Source organism: Grammomys surdaster, unplaced genomic scaffold (assembly GCF_004785775.1).
Source record: "Grammomys surdaster isolate TR1022 unplaced genomic scaffold, NIH_TR_1.0 273, whole genome shotgun sequence".
NCBI lineage: Eukaryota > Metazoa > Chordata > Mammalia > Rodentia > Muridae > Grammomys > Grammomys surdaster.
This window is the reverse complement of record NW_021604714.1, coordinates 596,287-618,442: the sequence shown is the minus strand read 5'-3', so window position 1 is coordinate 618,442 and position 22,156 is coordinate 596,287. Positions and strand designations below refer to the sequence as shown.

General features: G+C 44.9%; 1 protein-coding gene across 2 annotated transcripts in view; it reads left to right on the top strand.

The window, feature by feature from the left end:
* Positions 1-4,728: 4,728 nt before the first annotated feature.
* Oit3 (oncoprotein induced transcript 3) overlaps positions 4,729-22,156 on the top strand; it is a 19,491-nt gene continuing 2,063 nt past the window's right edge. The window contains exons 1-8 of one of the 2 annotated variants that reach the window (XM_028776821.1): positions 4,729-5,041; positions 8,169-8,543; positions 9,278-9,382; positions 12,624-12,746; positions 17,712-17,876; positions 19,134-19,294; positions 20,264-20,679; positions 21,475-21,574. In XM_028776821.1, coding sequence (XP_028632654.1) covers positions 4,981-5,041; positions 8,169-8,543; positions 9,278-9,382; positions 12,624-12,746; positions 17,712-17,876; positions 19,134-19,294; positions 20,264-20,679; positions 21,475-21,574 — 1,506 coding nt within the window. In that variant the 5' untranslated portion in view covers positions 4,729-4,980. Of the gene's footprint in view, positions 5,042-8,168; positions 8,544-9,277; positions 9,383-12,623; positions 12,747-17,708; positions 17,877-19,133; positions 19,295-20,263; positions 20,680-21,474; positions 21,575-22,156 lie in introns of both variants that reach the window. The other variant, XM_028776820.1, reaches the window with a different exon arrangement.

Here is a 22,156-nt window from a genome sequence, read left to right as displayed (position 1 = left end):
AGTCAGTATAAAGCAGCAGTGAAACTGGTGTCCTTGCCTTTTAATGTACAGGGAAGAGAAAAGTCACTTCTATGTCATTCTGCCTTGATTACCTGGTACTTCAGAAAGCTATTCAAAGACAAGTCAAAGTAAATATTCATTATTTTCAGAAACTGAATCAAATTTATAATGATCACTAACTAAATAGGATAATATCATGGGGAACCACCATTGTCAAAGGGTGTGTCAAAAAACAAAAACAATGGGCTGGAAAGATGGCTCAGTGGTTAAGAGCACTGTCTGCTCTTCCAGAGGTCATGAGTTCAATTCCCAGCAACCACATGGTGGCTCACAGCCATCTGTAATGTGACCCAATGCCTTATTCTGGTGTCTGAAGACAGCTACTGTGTACTCATATACATAAAATAAATAAATAATCTTTAAAACAAAACAAAAAAAAACCCAACAAGTTGGTGTTTGGCTGCTCTGGTGAAGAGCCTGCAGAGCCCTGGTCCCTTCCCCTGCAGCTTACTCTGAGATAACTCTGAGCTAAGAAGAGAATAAAGTAGGGAAGGGTGAAACTGTTTCACCACTGACTGTATGCCACATTCTTTTCAACTTTAGGGGATTCGAGGCAGATGAAGAGCAAATTATGGTTGAGCTTCTCCGTGGGAAATAGGCAAGCAGTTATTCTTTCTGAAAATGCACGTGTTGTCTGTAAGATGTGGCTGTAACATCTACCTCGGTGGAGGTTCATGGAAAGTAATGGAGACAATGGACAAGCTCTATTACACCGTGCTTTGCAAATTATCCACTAAGTACTAGCTATCAGTTGAAAGCAAAGCTAGACAGAATGGCCATAAGACTCAGCAATTCCACTTCTAGGCATGTGTCAGAACAAACTTGAGGGTTCAGATGACGGCGTTATTCAGCTCAGCCAAAGGGCAGAAGAAATGCCAAGTGTCTGTCAGCACACTTCTACACACAGAGTGGCAGCTGAGGTTCCAGCAATCCGGGCTGGATGTGGCTGTGAAAGACGGAAGTTCTGACATGCTTTAACATGGATGTGCTGTGACGATGACATGCTAAGTGAAACAAAGTCACTGAGACAACATGTTATGATTCCACTTGTGTGAGAGAAATAATCAAATTCACAAAAGTATAAATGATGGTTTTCAGGGAGAGCTTTATGTTAGGGCTAGTTTGTTATATTTAAAGCTGTGAATTACCACTAAAGACAGACTGACCAGTGTGCATCAGTGCCGATCTGTCACTGAGTGTGGCAATGCGGTTTGGCTGAGGGAACCTGAGCTTTTAGAGCCGAGAGTAGCAGAGGGTCCTCAGAGATGATCTGAACTTCCCAGAAGGTGCTAGAACTGCATGCTCTTCTTCTTCTGTGTGCCTATTCTATTGAGACAGTGGTCCAGATGAACCATTGCTCTGGAGAAAGAACGCAAAGAGAAGGAAGCTAGATCACATGTAGGCCGTTGACTCCAGTGACAAGTCCCTGTTATAGCTGTTTACCTGTTTCTTAATTCATGTCTATGCATTTTATCTAATGACCCACTAAGTAGTTTAAGCAGGGGCCATCTGTGTGACCATGGAGCTGCCCATGAGAGCCTGGTGATGACAGTGACATCCCCTCTCCCAGAATCTATCAGTAACCAATAGTTGAGCAGCAAGGGAGAGGGTCTCATGAGCCCCTCCCCCTCCCGTGACAGACTTGACAGGGCCAGCCTTGTGCAGGTCAGTGCAGGTAGCCATGGTTGTTATTCACTATTGGAATTGACTTAAGTCGAGATGGCATTTTGAAGCCTGTCACCCTGTCTTCTGGCTTTTATACACTTCCCTTCCCCTCTTCCTCAATGTTCCCTGACCCTTACAGGGGTATGACATAAATACCATGTCTGTTTGTTTGTTTGTTTGTTTCAGTATCACCAATCTTTCCTTTTCTTCTCCCAAATAAGTCACACACCACCTCTTCCATAAAACACCTTTTGAATCATTTCCTTGTAATCATACTGAATGTTGTTGCCTGCTTTATACATTCATATTTGCATATCATTTGCATATGCGTTTTGAGTGTGGCATTCACTAAGCAGGGCCAGCTCTGTCAAACATCCTGTGACTTGACTCAGCCCTTGTATTTTCCTCTTCAAGATGATAGTTTCTTGGTCTTCCTTTGCAGAGGCTCCTGCCAGTAACCGTGTATTAAATGTTAACTTCCCACAATGCTCTATCCTGAGACTCACTTCCCTTGGTCAATCTTACCTACTCCCCCATCTCAGGTACCATTTATATGCTGAAAGCTGTCCCAATATGGTTCTGAGATCTCTCCAGAGCAGCAGCCCGGTTTCCCCTCCTCCTGATGCATTGCCCTCTGTGTGCTAAGTTTCTTCCCTGTCACCAGGGTATTTGGGGGCTTATATCCTAGTAACACATACTTTAGGAGACTTGAAAAATACAAACAAGTGCTAACATTAGCAATGGGGGAGGGGCACTAAATGATACAATAAAGAAGCAATTAGCCAAATCAGAAATACAGAACATTCTATAAGCTTGTGGTTAGATGACTGGCCATTCTCAGCCAATAGTATAAAGGAAGAAGGATGACCATAGAACATTTAGGTGACACCTCAAAATGCAGTCTATAGTAAAACTCTTGTTCCATCTTGATTCATACTAGCAATACAAATGAACATTAGAAACTACTGCAAAAGCTAAACACAGGTAGGATATCAGATGCGGAAGAACTATTCCTGCTTTGCATGGCTGTAATAACAGCCTCATGGTGACATACATAAGAGAGGCCACCTTTTACGGATGCAACGTGGAATATGAACAAAATACAATTAATAAGGTGTCAGTGAGCTTTGCAGCTGGGCGTTTGACATCATTCTTCAGTCTTGTATATATTTAATTTTTTTGATCATATTTTTAAAAGCAGGTCAACTAAAAAAAAAAAAAAAACTGCCATGAGTGGGGGAGGGGGATCCTGCCATCCTCGGGAATTCTTGTTTATAGAACCAAAGGGCTGTGTGGGGCAAGTCCTTGACTCTGGAAATCAATCTTGGCCACAAGCCTGGGTTTATCTCAGGCACACGTCCTTTGTTTTTTTTCAAACACATATGAAACACTTGGATGTCTTCTCAGGGACAGGAAACTGTGAGGCTTGTTTTTTTCTGTTAAAAGCAACAGCAGCATTGCCCTGCTGTGGAGTCCCATGGTCGGTCATCCATCACTGCCAGCAAACCACGGCTTAAGATGCTAATGGTCAAATTGCCGAACGGGGAGAAAGTAGCCCAGTTAGAGCCATGCAACCCCTTGTTTATCTGTAACTCCTGCAGATTCCACTTCCGGTTACCATCACAATCTAGAAATTAGCAATTAGTTAATTTCTTATTTATAGCAATAAATAAGCACTAATAGTGTCTGGAAATGGAGCCCTTAGAGGAAAGAAGTCACAATCATTTGGAGGAAAAGTAAAGTGCTTAAGACCATAAAAACAATGGAAGGGCTGCCTTCCCCAAACAGGCTTCTTATCTCAGTTGCTAGAGACCTGGTTACTCAGAAAACAAACCCAGGTATGGAGGGGACTTGGGGATAAGCTCTGGCTTTGGGTCTTTAAAAGTTGGATCGGGAGAGAGAATTTATTTCCCTCAGATCTATTTAAAATCGATCTTAACACACTTTTAGCCCACCCTGCTGATCAGCCCCTTTGCACTGTCTTTTACCGTAATTTCTGGTTCTGGGTGCCCACAGCTTAGAATACCAGAGATCTTTGAACCCCACATCTGAAGTTACTACAACCAGGCCTGGTGACGCCTACTAGGTGAGCCAGTCCCCATGGTTTTCTTCTTCGGTCAAAAGTAAAACTCTAGGCAATTTTAAATTTTCCAGGACTTTGTTAATTAATGGTTAGTTTCTAATTTTAAGTCCCTGCCGCTATTTTAGTGTGAGAACTGGTTAAATAAAAAGAAAGCCAGCACAGCAATACCAGGCATTGCTGTTGGGGTTGGTAATGCCCTAGTGAAGGTTTGTCCTTTCAGAAACTTTGCAACTAGAGACCAGAATAAGAATAAGAATTCCAGCCCCTCACAGGTCCCTCACTACCTCGTGTGTGTGTGTGTGTGTGTGTGTGTGTGTGCCTTTGTATGTGTGTCTGTGTCTATGTGTGTCTGTGTGCCTCTCTATGTGTGTTTGTGCATGTGTGTGTGTATCTTTATGTGTGTCTGTGTGAGTGTGTGTGTGTGTCTCTCTATGTGTATGTGTATGTGTCTGGGTGTGTATGTGTCTCTGTGTGCTTGTGTGTCTGTGTGTCTTTGTATGAGTGTCTGTGTCTATGTGTGTCTTTTTTGTGTGAGTGTTCGTGTCTATGTGTATATGTCTGTGTATATATCTCTGTGTATGTTTCTGTGTGTATGTGTGTATGTCTCTGTGTGTATGTGTGTATGTGTGTGTCTGTGTGCTCTTGTTCTCTCCTGGACCATCAGACTGAGACATTTCCCCAGTACCCAGTTCCAACTGAGTGGCTCGTCCTGCTCTGGCTGAAGGAGGCTACACAATACCATGGCCGCAGCATCAGGAAGTCAGTCCCTGGAAGTAACAAAACAAGATTCGACGTGAGGGGATGTCCCTGAGTGAGTGTTCCCTTCTGGATAAGATACCAAAGGCTCTGTTACAGGCAGTTCTTCAGGGGGAAAAACCCACACAATAGGAGGATGAGGTATGGTGAGAGGTTTTTTGTTTTTTGTTTTTTTGTTTCCTCTAAGGACATGTATCAGTAAAATACTGCTGGGGACAGTGAAGAACAGGGCCTCTATCTGGAGTCAAGGCCAGAGCTCCCTCTTCCGCCATCCCACAAGTCCCAGCCAGCGCTGATACAGACTTTCTTCCTAAGAGTCCAGAGGGATATTGTTCCATACGTGCTTGAGAAAAGAACAAAGGAGAATTGTTGTTACAGGCATCTTCCATTCCACTCCGGGCTACCGGGTCAGAAAGATGCCTCTGTCCCTGCTGCTTACCTGTGTCTTCTCCACAGTCACCTCGGTGTCTCCCATGGGTGAGTCTCTCGTCAAGAATGTGGCACAATGTACTTTTTCATTGCCGTTTGATTTTGCATACCAAATATTAAAAACCAGATGACAGGGCCTTAAATGCAGTCCTATGGTTGTGTTTAAAAAAAAAAAAAAACAGTTACTCAACCTACAGGGATATATACCCAGAGAATTTTTGTTGTGTGTTCCTTTAGCCTCCTGCCTGAGTGTTCAGGAATTCCAAGGATTCTTTATCTCTAAAACCCTCTGATGAGCTAAGGGTTCTTGGAGTATGTATGAAAAGAAATTATGATCTCTTTCTAGCATAAGGACTTTAGAGTTCCACCTTTAAGAATGGAAATGATATTGTGTTTCTTTTAGAAATGAGAGTAGAGCTTTTTCCTTAATGAATAAAAAGGGATCAAAATGTTCTGTCCCCGATGAATGGTACAGACCTGGGTAAAATAGGTATTAAATTTGACCTTTTAAAATACCAGTGACTTTTTGCACAGACCAAGCAACTCTTAAGCTGTTTCTCTCAGGCTTGGCATAAAACTTGCCAACACAGATCCTTCTGGGCATTTCTGTGTAGCTCAGTCTGTGACTGTCTTAGATTGGTTTCTCTGCAGTAACTTGGGGATACTCTGGCATCTTTAAGTATATACATATACCTATATATACTTACATATACTTACATATGTATGTATAAGTATATGCGTACATATATATGTATATATGCGTGCATGTATATACATACATACATACACACATACATATATATACACACATACATACATATACTAAGTTTGAAGCTCAGCAACAGTGGCACATGCCTTTAATCCCAACACTCAGGAAGCAGAGGTAGGTGGATCTCTGTGAGTCTGAGGCCAGCCTGGTCTACAGAGTGAGTTCCAGGACAGCCGGGGCTACACAGAGAAACGATGTCTTGAAAAACAAAAACCAAACAACAACAACAACAAAAGATTGAACCCTGAGGAGATACGAAAGCTAAGTGTATTGCAATATCCTGGATGGGATCCTGGGACAGGGGACATTGTAGATAAAAATTAAGACAATGTGAATGGCCATAGGCTTGAGGTAATGATATTCAACACTGCTTCATTGTTTGGAACACAGAAAAAGGAAGTGGGCAGTAAGAAGCAGGGCATGGAGAGCTTCTAGATGCAGCAAAGGCACAGGGGCTACAAAGACTGTGATCTGAACAGTGTACAGGGCCTCTCAGGTACACTGGCCTCCAGGATGACAAGATAAATATGTCTGCTCAGGCCCCGTGGTTGGTCTTTGTACGAGATGCTCCAAAGTGTTCTGCTGAGCCTCTGGGCTTTCTAGCAGGGAGGGGGACTTTGAGAGGAACGTACAGGGTTGTTCTCTTTCAAGCCCGGATGCTGAGGACTGGTTGAGCTAATTAGGATCCATTTGTATAAAGCCACATTCTTGGCTCCGCATTGAGAGTAAAAAGAGGATTTGACACAGAATGGACATTTTGAAAGAGGGGAAAGAATTTAATGTTAGCAAATATCCGGCAACTGTGTTCATGTAACGTTCCATATAGGGTCAATCTCTCTTCCATATAGAGTCAATCTCTCTCCCTTATAGGGCCAATCTCTCTTCCTCATGCCACTGTTCCTCTACCACAGGAAGGCAACTGAACTTAACAGTAGAAGAAATGACATTTAACTTTAAGGAAAACTTTGGAAATCATGGGATAGTCATTAGAGAAGTTGCTGCCGATGCCATTAAAGGTTGAATGTCTAACTATCTCTTGTAAAATTAGAGACAGGGAGATGAATGACACATTTCTATGAAGTTATAATCACCTGTGAAATTACTCTGGAAGCCCTACTTGGCTGAAGAGCCATAGCCAGAGGGGCAGAGGAGGTTTCTCCCTTGGAAAAGGGAGGGAATTTGAGGACATCTCTTCAGAGAACACTGAATTGTCAGCTAGCACTCCGCCGGGATAGCTCAGGGGCATTTTAAAGACTTTGGAAGGAACTCATAAAACTTGAAGAGAAGGTGGCACAAGCAAGAATTTACAATTCTGCAAATGTCATTTCCAGAAAGTTCAATGTCCTGACCACTTCTTGGCCCAGACCATCAAGTTATTTCCTGCCTTCTCTAGCCAGGCTGCTGTGTATTTCAAAGCAACTGGCCAAGTGCCTCTGGCCCTTTCCCTTTCTGTGGAATGAACTTTCCACATTCTTTATTCAGGCAAACTTCATACCGTTGCAAGACCTGACTGCCATTTTTGCAAAGTCAAGTCAAGGCCTTCCCCCTTCCTTTTCTTTTTTGATTTCTGAAACTGAGGACCTAATGGCGTGTAACACGCTCTCCCCCATGACTGCCCAGCTGAACTGCAGCACCTTTTCTCATCCTTGCACCAAAGTTCCTGGATCCTCGGACACATGAGCCCCTCTGTATAGTGATTTATTTACTTGTTCATGTGTCCATTCATTCCGGTGCTGGCTAGAAGACAGCGTTATGCACCGCAAGCTCAAGCTGGAACACTGCCAGGCGTGGCACAAACTGCTAATTTCAACACTGAGGAAATAGAGACGGGAGGATTCTTGGGGCTCGCTGGCTAGACAGTCTAGCCTAATCAATGAGCCCCAGGCCAGAGAGAGACTTTGTCTAAAGAAAGCAAAGCAAAATGAATGGTTCCTAAGGAAGGACACCTTTGACATCTTGCGCGTGTGCACACACACACACACACACACACACACACACACACACACACACGACTCTCTCTGCCCTCGGGGATCATAGGCTGATATTGGTCCATAAAAACAATGGGAACAGAGATGAACACAGACAGCCATTTGAGTACCTACAATGAATGACGACACCCCGCAGGCAGAAGAATGGGTATGAAGGGTTTGAATTCCCCAGACAAGGTCAAAGAAGGAGGAGCCCTACCAATGAAGGGAGTCCTCCATTACGTGCCAAGCCTCAGAAGGCTATGGTAGACTTTGATCCTAATTAGCAGAATTTTCCCAACACAAACACACACACACACACATCACATATACACACCCTTTGTTTGACAAATCAAAATGGAAGATTGGGGTGGATGTAGCCATTGGCATTGTGATCTGACACATGACTAGGTGTCTCTGGATCTCCTTTAATTCCCAGCTCTAGATCCTTGTTTTGCTTATATCAGTCTGAATGAGCCCCGGAGGAACACTGACTACCAGTTTGATGAGTCCCAAAGTGAACCTCTTTGCGACAACTATATGGATGGGGAGTGGTATCGTTTCACTGGTATGGCAGGAGATGCCATGCCCACCTTCTGCATACCAGAAAACCACTGTGGGACCCATGCACCTGTCTGGCTCAACGGCAGCCACCCCCTAGAACGGGATGGCATTGTGCAGCGCCAGGCCTGTGCCAGCTTCAAAGGAAACTGCTGTCTGTGGAATACCACGGTGGAGGTCAAGGCCTGCCCTGGAGGCTACTATGTGTATTGGCTGGCCAAGCCCAGTGTCTGCTTCCAAGTCTACTGTGGCCGTAAGTACCATCCTGTACTCTCTTCTCTCCCCAGCCAGCCCACAGACGGAGTTAAAGAGAAAGGCACTATATGAAGGCCAGTTATTGTGATGCTCATTTCTTTTATGTTTATTCATTAAAAGATTAGAAGATTAGAAGTTGGAGTTTTACCTTGCTTGAGTATGGAAGAGCCCTCAGTAATGGACCTGTGGAGAGATGAGCAATGGAGGAACAGATAGATGCCCAGATATCCACACGGTAGCTTTGTGCTTGTTCTCACTGACATTGAGACATGATATACAACGGGAAGAGGAAACTTAGAGTCAATAATACTTTGAAGTGAATTTCTACATCACTAATGCCATCAAAATCTGGAGACTTCCTAAACACCCTTACCAGTAAAACTCAAACCTGGGGCCCACAGAAGCTGGTGTTCCCAGCTCCTGTGCACATTCTGGAGTCCACAGTGGAGCATGACCTAACCCATAGTACCTAGCTAATAGCTAATATGCACTGATGTGTTTAATTTGCTGAAGTCCTCTGGCCATCAGGGGCCTGAGATCTGTAGCTGGGAATTGGTTATCTGAATGAACCAAGCAGCCCACGGGCAGCTGCTCTCTCCATTGGTGATACAGTCCCTGAGCCATGAGAAATGTCAGGAACTTGTAGCCCACGCCTGCATTCATGAGACAATTCAAAAGACAAGGTCCTCTGAGCCTCACCACTCACAGAAAGTAACTGTTGTCCTTCCATAGATTTCTATGACATCTGTGATGAGGACTGTCAGGGCGACTGCTCGGACACCAAGTGTGCGTGTTCTCCAGGAACCTTGCTGGGCCCAGATGGACAGACGTGCTTCGGTAAGAACTAGTCTCAGGGCAGAAACGATACCTCAGCATCGATGAGACATCCCAGGGCATCTCTGAGCACTTGGCAGTGAGCCTGTCTGTGTTGTTTACGATTAAAGCACAGGACAAGCTCAGGGCGTGACGGGGGCAGCTTGGAACCACACTGTCTGCTCTTAGGAAGCCATAGGAAGCTATTGAGGACCCGAATCTTAAGTTAACTAAATTTTAATATAAAAACTGACTTTGGGCGGCTAGAGAGATGACTCAGTGCTTAAGAGTACTGACTGCTCTTCCAGAGGTCCTGAGTTCAATTCCCAGCAACCGCATGGTGGCTCATAACCATCTGTAATGGGATCTGATGCCTGCTTCTGGTGTTTCTGAAGACAGTGACAGTGTACTCATATACACAAAATAAATAAATAAATAAATAACAAAACAAACAAACAAAAATAACCTGACTTTTGACCCAACCACTGGCAAATCAAAAATGCTTGAGGATAACTCAAATGACTAAAATTTGTCTGTTTTTACTGACTGTAAATACAGATAAAAATGTTTCTGGTGAGAACTGGTCTCCATTAAGGTGTGGCACATTCTGCAGCTCTAGCACTGAGGAGGCTGAGGCAGGAGAATGGTGAATTCAAGACCATCCTGAGCTGCATAGGCAAGACTCTGACTCACCCCACCCCTACCCCAGAAAATCTAACATCCAAATTGAGATACACTGTGAGGTCATTTCAAAGTAGGTTCCAAAGACATGTCTTATTTTCATATGCTTACTTCCTTCAGGCAGATATAGAAGTGAAAATATATGTTTATTTGTTGACCTGTTCTTTTCTGCATCAAAGGTGGCATACCATCAGACCCGCCCCTTCTTGACACTGCTCTTTAGACCGATCAAAAGCCCCAAGTTCCTACCTAAGTGGAATGAGCGTCTAAGAGATGACTGTGGGCAGACTTCTGTGTGTAGGAGCTCATGTCAACTTTAGTTTATATTTAGTTCCCATGTAAATGAAACAAGTTTAAACTTTTCGTTACATTTATTTAGTGTATATGTGCTAGATCAAGGACAACTTGCTGGAGTTGCTTCTCTTTCCACCGAGCAGTTCCCAGGATCAGGTTTAGGGGGTCAGGCTCAGCACCACATGCCTTTACCCACTGAGCCAGCCTGACAATTTTAATTATTATTTTTTTAAAGATTTATTTATTTATTTTGTTGTATGTGAGTGCACCGTCGCTGTCTTCAGACACACCAGAAGAGGGCATCAGATCCCATTACAGATGGTTGTGAGCCACCATGTGGTTGCTGGGAATTGAACTCAGGACCTTTGGAAGAACAGTCAGTGCTCTTAACCACTGAGCCATCTCTCCGGCCCTAAATTATTATTTTTTTTAAATTAGCTTTTTCAAGCAGAGAGGAGGAAGTAAGAAAATAGCAAAGCAGCTACACACACACACACATGTATCCAGTTACAACCGTAGTTAAATTTTCTTTTCTTTCCTTTTTTTTTTTTTAAGGGTGAAAATAGAATTTGGTATTCAAGCTAAATGATCTCACTGGGCTCCACCACCCTCTGTCATCCTCTGGGGGTGGCTGCTGCTTGAATGGCAGCCTGTTTCCTTCCTGCCCTGTCTCTATGTTTTATTATTGCTGTGTATATGTGCAACACTGTATCATACAGAATTATTGTATCCCTGCTTAAAGTTAGCCTACAAATGATACCTCACTCCATGTGAGGCATTTTCTCTAGGGTGTAAACATGCAGGGAACTGCTAATGGTCAAGATACTTCCATTAGCAGTAACTAACAGCCCCAAGCAACAGTAGCCCAAATAAGTAGAAGTTAATGTCTCCCTCACGTAAAATAAAAAGCAAAAAACCCAGACTTTCAATAGAATCTGGAAAGAAGTCGTACCATGGGTATAGCCTCACCTTTGCAAGGAAGCTGCTGGCCTCCTGCCCTCCCTGGCGTGCGGGGGTGGAGTGAAGTTCAGGGCCCAGTGCATGGTGCCACACAGCGGGGACCCCACACTTGGAAGGTGGAAAAGGAAGATAAGGAGTACAAGGCCGGCCTCTTCCTCATAGTGCATTCTAGGCTAGCCTGGGCTACTTGAGGCTCTCATCTACTGTAGTTTGCTTTGTTTTGTATTTCTACTGCAAGCTCTAAATGTTGGTTTCCCTTATTTAGTTCATTTTTTCCCGTTTGGGTTTTTCTTTTTAAAAAAAATGCGTGTATGACTCTCTGGGTTTTTTTGTTTGTTTATTTGTTTATTTTGTTTTGTTTTGTTGGGTTTTTTTTTTTTGCACCAGTTCAAAGTCTCTAGGTCTTGCCTATCTGTATCCATCGTGAGCTGTCTGCAGTGATTCATGCCACGCCCTCTTCCGTCTGGCATTAGGGGTTTTCTGTCGTTCTCCACCCTTCTAACCTCCTCCAAGACTGCTCTCCTCCAGAGCAGGTTTCCAAGTGTGTCTGTAGTCCAGGTGTAATTGCACGTCAGTTTCTCAACTCGAGATCGACATCCTGAGTGGGAAGTGTACATCTACGCTTCAGCCGTCGCAGTGCACTGACCTGGGCTTCCACTGTTGGCACGTGAGGGTGGTTTGTCATGCAATAACAGAAGACTCTCTCACACGGTATTTTGCTAAATAGTTCCTTCTGCACTGTAAACCCTTTCTGTGCTTTAAGACAAAACATAATCTGTAACCTTGCACTGAGCAATTTTTCATGAACTTATTGGAGAAGGAAGAATTCAAAAAAACAAATAAGTGTACCCAGAACAGGAAAGGAGCCTCATTCCATCCCCCGCCCCTTCGTGACCGTATTATTACATTTATGTATTTATTGTGCACGTATGCCCATGTGCTATGCCATGCATGTAGAGGTCACAGAACAACTTCCAGGTGTCGGTTCTCGCCTTCCGCCATGTGTGTTCCACCCAAACTCCGGTCGCCAAGTTTAGTAGAAAGCGCCTTTCTCTGCCGTCTTGCCAGCCCCATATCTCTACCCGAAAGGATAGGAACTCACAAGTACTCGGTCACCTTCTGCTTGGCAGAGGACAACTGAACAGAAGACAGATGAGCTAACAGCTTGGTTAAGGGAGAGCGGTCCCATAGACCGGAGTATGCTGGTTCATGCGTGATGGGGCGCGAGGTTATCCAACAGCATCTGGGAAGACGCAGGCCGGGGATCAGGGGCTGGGGGCAGGGGCAGGTTGCTCAATGGTATGGCAGTGATGTGGTTTCCCTTCTACAGATGAAAATGAATGTGAGCACAACAATGGCGGCTGCGATGAGATCTGTGTGAACCTCAAAAACTCACACCGCTGCGCATGCGGGGTCGGCCGCGTGCTCAGGAGCGATGGAAGGACTTGCGAAGGTGAGACTGAGTGAGCAGGGGATGCGAACCCCGCATCCAAAGGGAGCCACTGGCTTGTTCTTTGACATTTGCAAAGCCTTTGGCTTGCCGGTAGAGGAAAATTACAGTTTTTCAGCCTAAGAAAATGACTACAGGGCTTCAGCGACATTGGAGATGCTTAAGCTATGGACAGAATTCAATATTGATTTTGTCTTCAAGATTGAAGGGTGCGGGGCGGGGGTGGGGGTGTTGCAAGAAATAGAACGTCGTGGGGAAACTGAAGAGGGGTAATACCAACTTTCTCAAACTTAAATGTGCCCACAAATCCCATAGGATCTTGTTAAAGTGCAGATTCTGACTGACAGGTCTGAGGTCAGCCTGAGATAACTTTGTCGCTCAATAATGTCTAGGTGCCAGCTTCTGCTGGCCAGAAGCTGACAGTGGCAGAGAGTAGCCCAGGTCCTCAACCTTCCTGGGCCTGAGACTGGGCTCCACCCAACCCCCACCCTGCCACCTATAGGTGGGGAAGTCTGCTTCAACAGGCTGGGATGGGACCTCAGAATTTACAACTTTAAAGAATTCCATAGATGAGTCTCATTGTCTCAGAAAATTGAGAAAAACGCTGAGACAGGTGGTGGTAGCCTACACCTTTAATTCTAGCATTCCAGAGGCTGGGGCAGGCGAATCTCCGAGTTCGAGGCCACCCTGGTCTACACAGCGAGTTCCAGGACAGCCAAGGCTACACAAAGAAATCATCTCTCAAAAACCAAACCAAACTAAGCAAACAAACAAAACAAAAAAGAGAGATAATTTAGGAAGCTTCTTTTACATTGAATTATTTTTCCTTTGCTTTGAGGGAAATTAATGTATTTTTGGAGATAAAATTATCTACTTAAAAATTTTAGGCTTTCTTTATTTTATGTGTATGAGTGCTTTGCCTGCATGGACGTACACATAGCCCTTGAGTGCCTGATGTCCACAGCGGTTAAGAAGCTGAAGTCATTAATGGTTGTGAGGCGCCATATGGGTGCTGGGAGCAATAAACCCAAGTCTTCTGGGAAAGTAGCAAGGGCTCTTAACTACTCAGCCATTCCCTAACCCCATTAGCTACTTTTCGTTACAGAGTTGCTGTGTGAATGGCTTAGCAACCGAAGCCTTACTGATGTATTGCAAGGAATTGAAATGAAAGTATCTACTGTTACTCTTTGCTTTTTAATTGACATAACGTTTCACATTTTTATGGGTAATGACTCAGTCATCTGCGCTACTGTTCCATGGGACTCGGGCCATGTCCTCACCACAGCTAAAGTGACCTCATACCTGCTTTCTCAAGTCTGAGTTGCCCTAACACTCCCTGCAGAGCCTGACATGGAAAGGTAGATAGCATAGTTATTATTTACAAGGGCTATATGATTTGCCCTTCAGCACCATTGAACTTGTTTATTAATAGAGCTATAACCTATATATAAGAATCCATTTTATTCTTGTCACATTCAAAATAATAAAATAACATCCCAAAGAGAAAAATTTATGAGTAGTGTCCTACAGAGTTTGCATTATTAATTCAGAGAACATTAAATAGAGTATTAAATTGCTGTCCTTATAACGAGGCTAAATTATTTTGAATTTTATTGAATAATGATGTCTGGAATCTTCCCTAAATCTTAATTTCAGCATATTTGAATATTAATAAAATATTTCAGGAAGAACATTTGTAATTATTCATGAGCACATTATTGAGACTATTATGGTTAATATTCATATAATCTTAAAACCTAATAACCATAACTGAAAAATATTTGGCAAATGATAAAAACTTTATGTGTCTATCTGAGCAATACTTTGGGAATACTGTTTCTATTTATAACATTTAACTTTTATTGAAAGGCTAAATGTATTTGTTTCTTTAGTGTAACTATTAAATTGTTATAGCTTTTTAAAAAATAATTATACTTTTACATTTTTAAGCAAATTTTAATGGCTTATTATATAAATAGGAAAATAGGGAAGAGTAAAAGAAAAATGTAAGTGACCTCCCAGTCTGTTGCTGGGAGATGTTTCTGCCCTGAACATCTCTTTCCACCGTCCCAAGGGGCTTAAATCCTTTAGGGCAACTTGGATTTTTTTTTTTTGGCCTATTTTTTATTTTGCATTTTTAGACCTGAAAATTCCCAGTGTGGTTAGTTAGGGTTGCCCCTAACTTACAAATATTACAAATCTTACAAATATTGAAATTGCAACTTAAAGAAATAAATTGACTTAGGAAAGGTCATTTTGAGGGTTGTGGCAGCAGACTGCATGCTGAGTCAGGTGAGGCCCAGGTGTGATCTCAGCACTGAAGAGAAGTTTTTAGAAGGAAAAAAAAAAACCATTAATGTTGATTTTAACACCTTTTTTTTTTTTTTGAGACAGTGTCTCACTATGGTTAGCCTAGAACTTGGTCTATAGACCAGGCTGGCCTATAATTCACAGAGATCCCCCTGCCTCTACTTCCAAAGTTCTGGGATTAAATGCATGTACCACCATTCCGGTGACTTTAACACTTCATAGCATAGTAGCATATTTTTATATTTTCTTCCACATTGTTATCTATAATCTCAACTATTTCAAAACTCCACAAACTGCATATATTCTTTAAAAATATATGGCTTGGTTTATCACAATGCTACAACTCGTGAAGACACTCTTGACAGAGATATTTGTCACTGCTGGCCTGAATATACAGGTGCCCTGTGTGAGACAGACATAAGTGAATGCAGTAGCAACCCCTGCCAATTTGTAGGGGTGGGGAGGTGGGGCGTTGTGCCGAGTTGTCCTACAAGGATCAATAGGGACATATCACAGGCCTGCCTTCCTCCTTCAGCTTCCATGGAGCCTCAGACTGTTTGTGTCTGTCAGCCTGGATTCATAGACAGGAGCCTAACCTGACTGTCCTCTGAGAGGCTCCATCCAGCAACTGACCGGAAACAGAGGCAGAAACCAACAGCCAAACGTTAGACAGAGCTTGGGAAGTCTTGTGGCAGAGTTGGGGGAAGAATTGAGGAACCAGGAAGGAATAGGGACTCCACAGAAGAACAATAGAGTTAACTAACCTGGACCCTTGGGGGCTCACAGAGACTGAGCCACCAACCAAAAAGCATCCAAGGGCTGGCCCTACTCCCCTTTCCCCTGACTCCCACATATATGTAGGAGATGTGCAGCTTGGACTATATGCAGGTCCCCCAACAACTGGAGCGGGGGTGAGGTGGGAGGGTGGCTTGCCCTGACTTTGTTTGCCTGCTTTTGGATACTATTCCCCTAACAGAGCTGCCTTGTCTTGCCTTAGTGGGAGACAATATGCTTAGTCCTGCAGTGACTTGAGCTGCCATGGTGGGTTGTGTATCGGGGTGTCTCCTCATTCTCAGAGGAAGGGGAGTGAGAGGGGCTGTGTAAGGGGGAAACTGGGAGGAGAGAGGGGCTATAATCAGGATGTAAAGTGAATAAATAAATTAATTAATGGAAAAAATATGGCTTGTCTAGGGCTGGTAAGATGTCTCAGCAGGTGAAGGTTTCTGGTAAGATGTCTCAGCAGGTGAAGGTTTGCCACCAAACCTGATGACCTAAGTTTGATCCCTAGAACCCACAAACTAGAGGGTGAACTGTGCCCACAAGTTGTCCTCTGACCTCCACACACTGTGGCTTTGCTATGCACACATATGCAAACATGCACTGTTACACACTGTGTTTTTCCTATACACACAGTTACACACACACATGCATATATACATTGTGGCTTTGGGATACACACATGCACACACACAAAATATGGCTTTGCTATGCACACACATACATGCAAACACATACACACACACACACTGTGGCTTTGCTATGCACACACATACATGCAAACACATACACACACACTGTGGCTTTGCTATGCACACACATACATGCAAACACACACACTACAAACATTTTTTAAAATATACTAGGTGGGTTTCTAAGCAGGTCATAAAGATGAATTCATTATAACTTTAGTCTCTTACATTTCCCAAGTACTGACTTATATATACTAAGTCAGCTTACTGGTGATCCACTAACCACTAACCTGTTTTTCCTAGTACCCTTAGACATTAGCTTCCATCCCTCCCTGAGTATGTGAGATGATCAGAAACAGTTCCTTCCATCATCTTAGCTTAGAACCGAGCTCCAAAACCTTTTGCCTAACAGGCAGTTGGTAGATACTTTGTGGACCATCCAGAATCAGTCACAACTGCCCAGTTCTGCCCTTGTAGTGAAAAGTAAATAAATAAACATAGACCATCATGATCTGCAAACAGTCATGCCTATGTGTGCTAATAAAACTTTATTTAAACACCGTGTAGCAGATTGGAATCTGACAGGCCTCAACCTAAAAGATAATGTCCAGGTCTCACAGATGTCCTTTTGATGGTTAAGATTATGAATCATTGACAGGCTAAGGCAGGGGTGGATCCCGGGGCCTTGGGAATGGTGGGCAAACATAATGACTGAGCTGTTTCTCCAGCCCCTCAGCCTACCCAAGACCTTTTATCTCTGGTGCTCTGATTCCTAGAGAGTCTAGGAGAGAGGCCAATGATCCAACTGGTCTGCAGCAGCTCTGACCCACCTAGCCGGTGCAGAAGAAATTTTACTCAACTTCTTTTCATCCACCAATAGGTCTCTAAAATCTTAACTTATATGTATACATATTGCAACAGTTAATAAATGTCTTTTGAGTCTTACACATATTTATGACTTCATTCTAATCATAAGAAAACCATGAGAAAACTATAAAGACACTCTACAAGATGCCCGGAGGGTCTCAGTAACCATTGTTGGGGACAGAGGGCTACTCTTGGCAGTCATCCCATTTAGTGGATATTTTTGTGGGTTTGCCTCATTACGAGTGACCACATTAGACTGCAGGGGGTTGCGCCATGAGTTAAGAAGAATCTCTGGTGACCAATGCTGCGATCCCCACAGTAGAGGGCTCCAGGATGATGCTCACCCTTGCTGGTCCCTCTGAAGACATCGAAGGATGCCACAGCAACAACGGAGGCTGCAGCCATTTCTGCCGAGGGTCTGAAAAGGGCGTTCAGTGTGAATGTCCCCGGGGCTTGGTGCTGTCTGAAGATAACCACACTTGCCAAGGTAGGGGGCAAGGGTTGACTCCCTTCTGATTCACACACTGTCCTTCCTCCCACCTTTGCCTTCCCTCCTCCCAGACTGTAAGACTCTTATCTTTTCAGAGCACTGTTCCTCTGAGAGCCTGAGTGTCCCCTGAGTCAGCAGTCAGGAATGTTTCAACAGAGAACTCCCCCTTTCCGCTCTCCTTTTCCCTCTCCTTCCCCCCCTCCACAGTGTGCCTGCTCACTCTGTGACCCCAGCATTTGTGTGGTGGAGGCCAGAACCCTACCTGAGAGACCAAAGCCAATCCAAGCTACCCAGTGAGACCTTGTCTCATTAACAGACAGGAGTGGAGAAAGCTCTCTCTCTCTTTTTAAAGTCAAGAAAAGCTAGCTTTCCTTCACTGATTGCCTCTGAGTTGGTCTCTGATTCCTATAGCCAAAAGTGCAACTGCTACTCGGTTTAGAACTATTGACTTATTCAGCAGACTTCCAGGGGCCAAACCTAGTTTAAATAATGATGAATGGTGAATTCTTCCCCATCAATGGTGTCCTGAGACCTGTTCCTAGTTCTTGGTGTCTGGGATCTCAGTCCCATCACCCAGCAGACACTGACCGAGCACCAGTGTCTGACTTCTTGGTGCCTCTCGATGCTGACATGTGTGTTCAACGATGGGACTCTGGCAGTACCTAGTAATCTTTGGGGTGTTTGCAGGGTAAGAGAACATGGACGTAGGAATGCCACAGAGAAGCAACCTCTTTTTAATATTAAAAGTTAAAGTGGAATTTATAGTCTGAGTTTCCAGTTTACTGAGTCGCTCAAGGACATTTTGGAAGGCTTCCAGAGTGCGGGAACGCTGTTTATTGCCTGTTTAGTGGAGCAGTAACTAATGGTCAAGCCAAAGCAGTTCTGCTGTGCCAGTTAATCGTCTGTCTGCAGTGTCTTTCTTGTACTGCCTGTAAATTGTGTGGGCGCTAAAGTTCACCCTTAGGATGTCTCGTCCCATGGAATCACACCAGCTACACTTTGGACAGGCGTTTGTTGAGCGGAAGCTTAACCACGCTATTTCCTGTTCAAACAAATATGTGATTTGAGGACCGTCATTGACCATAATCTCAGAAGTTGGGGATCCTGGTTGTATTCATCAACTTGCTTCAAGCCTTTTCCTGGGGAAAGGAACAAAGAGTCCAGGTTGCCTGGGGGAGAACACACTCCCCTAGAAGCCTCCTTAGCTTTCCCCAAGCCAGGTTTCCTGTTCTAACAGACTCCTTTTGCACACAGTCCCTGTGTTGTGCAAGTCCAGCGCCATTGAAGTGAGTGTCCCCCGGGAGCTGGTTGAAGGCCTGGAGCTCTTCCTGACCAACACCTCCTGCAAAGGAGTGTCCAACGGCACCCACGTCAACATCGTCTTCTCCCTCAAGACCTGCGGCACTGTGGTTGATGTAGGTTCCCTGGTGAACACTTAGGAAGTGACCAACGCTACTTAGGGAGGCAACTGACAGAGGGTATATAAAGAGATAGGTCCACACAAGAGAACTGAGCTCAAGACATCTTCCGCCCCAAGCCGTGGTCCTGGACCGGTGAGGTGTGGAGTGACTAACTCTGACATCGTGTTCACACAGATTCCTGCCTGTTAGGGAGCACACAGCAGTCCTGAGAGGATATAAAATGTAAACAAGGGCTGGGCTGTCAGACACACGACAGTCACGGACTCTAGGAGTCCCGGACCTGGCTGTGGCTTGGATGTGGGTAGAACTGTGTTGGAATCACACAAGCAAAGAGGCAAAGGGCCTTTTTGATGGTGACACACGAGCTGTTATCTCAAGAGACTCTTCAGGTCCGTGCTAAGGTGAACGAACAGGCAGAGCAGCCTGCCCTGCTTCCCTGGCCTCTGTGCTAGAGAGAGACAGGTTTGAGTCCACGAAAACTGGATGAAGCTGGTAGCTCTGACCCCACAGCGTGCAAGATAGATGATACACAGAGGACTGGATACAGGGCAGGGCAGAGGCCTTAGTGATCATTTGTTTATGAGTCCTGATCAATGAATCATAGGGCTGATTACTTTGGGTGAGATACAAGGTATCTGTGGAGGAACAGGAGTTCCCCATTCAGGCAAGTCGTGTGAATTGTTTCTACGGGTAGCGTGGTGGAACAGCCCCAGAACCGGCTGGTACCATTTCCTGTTGGTTGAGTTCTGGGGTAAACAGCTGAAATTCCTCTGTCCTGGGATGGATGCAGGTTCCAGGGCTAGCTTAGCTGCAGCAGGATCTGGAATTCTTGAGAGAGCATGAGGCACTGTCCTCTTTCGAGGGCCAGAGCTTGGGCTTTTGCTGGTTGTTTGGAAGTTGTTAAGGTGAGGAGGTAACTAGAAACAAATCTCAGGAATCTCTCTTCACCCGCGACGGGCACAGGTGGTGAATGACAAAATCGTGGCCAGCAACCTCGTGACGGGTCTGCCCAAGCAGACCCCTGGGAGCAGCGGAGACATCATCATTCGGACCAGCAAACTGCTGATCCCGGTGACCTGCGAGTTCCCCCGCCTGTACACCATCTCGGAAGGATACGTGCCCAACCTGCGCAACGCCCCACTGGAAATCAGGAGCCGAAACCACGGCATCTTCCCCTTCACGCTGGAGATCTTCAAGGACCACGAGTTCGAGGAACCGTACCGGGAGACTCTGCCCATACTCAAGCTTCGCGACTCGCTCTACTTCGGCATCGAGCCCCTGGTGCACGTGAACGGCCTGGAGAGCCTGGTAGAGAGCTGCTTTGCCACGCCCACTGCGCAGATGGATGAAATCCTCAAGTACTACTTGATCCAAGACGGGTGAGCACAGCGCTGTCTTGGAGGGGCGTGTGTGTGTGTGTGTGTGCATGTACATGCACACATGCACGAAGATATAAAACGAATTAGAACGAATCAAATCACACAGGGAGGGTCCTTAGCTTCTTAGGAGAAACTGTGTATCAATAGCCAGAGCTATGGCCTCAGTGTGTCAGTTCAGGAGTCCTTTCCCCAGGCCACCATGACAGGCACCTCATAGCAATGTGCCAAACTGAACTAAGATTAAGACCGCAGACTCTCTGAAAAGGCAGTTTGCTGTCACTTTTGGGAAAAGAGAGATGACATTTGAGGCCACTTGTCACCTGAGAAGCTTAAACGTAGGTGCACAGATGGCTCCTTCACCTCTGAACTCCCTCTGGGGGATTGTGTCTCTCATGTGTCCAGGAAATAGGTGTTAAATCAAGGAAGAGCCTTCTCAGACCAACAACTATGCTGAGCTAGTTTCCTAGGGCACATCACAGGCAGAGAGACAACCTTAGTAGCTAACAGTCTCTCTGAAGAGCACATCTCAGTGCTTAACCAAGCAGGAGGTGCTGTGCTCTCTGAGGCTCCATGAATGGAGGATAGGGCAGCCATCATACTTCACCTTGCCTGATGAGGTCTGCAGATGCCTTTGCCAGGAGAGGAAGCCGTTTACTCTTTCTTCTCACAAGGCTGGCGTGCAGCCCGGTACACCCCACCCACTTTACCTCACCTTGGGCCAAATGCCTTGGCTGGGAGTGTCTGCTGCCTCTGTGGAAGAGATCAGGTCTGACACGCTGTCTATCCTACTTTTAGCTGTGTTTCCGATGACTCAGTAAAGCAGTACTCATCCAGGGACCACCTAGCAAAGCACTTCCAAGTCCCCGTCTTCAAGTTTGTGGGCAAAGACCACAAGGTAAGCTGGATGCCTTTGTCCCACAACCCCATGCCGGAGCCTCCCTTCGTATTGCCCTGGTGCACTGACATTTTAAGCCTGTGGTTAGCTTCTGCATGACCTTTGGGAGAATACAGATAAACTGGTCATTGAGAAACTCAGGGTTCATACACATTACAATTGCCTGACCCACGCCACCCCCACATAAAGTGACTGTGCACAGAGAAAGTCATAGGACCACAATTTAGGATCTTTGTGGGCAGATGAGCACGAAAAGCCAATGTCACTGTCAGTTCACCGAAGGATTTAGACAGGACTCTCGTGAGAAGACAGCACAGAAATGGGGAGAGATTTGAACCCAGAACACTAATCGTAGGACACGACTTCGTAATACGGAACGGTCTACATGGAATGTATGGGGAACTACAAATTACAAGGCTTTCGAAGCCATAGGAGGTGAACAACAGTATACATTTATATATATATACATACATATATATATATATATATATAGAGAGAGAGAGAGAGAGAGAGAGAGAGAGAGAGAGACAGAGACAGAGAGAGACAGAGAGAGACACAGAGAGACAGAGAGAGAGACACAGA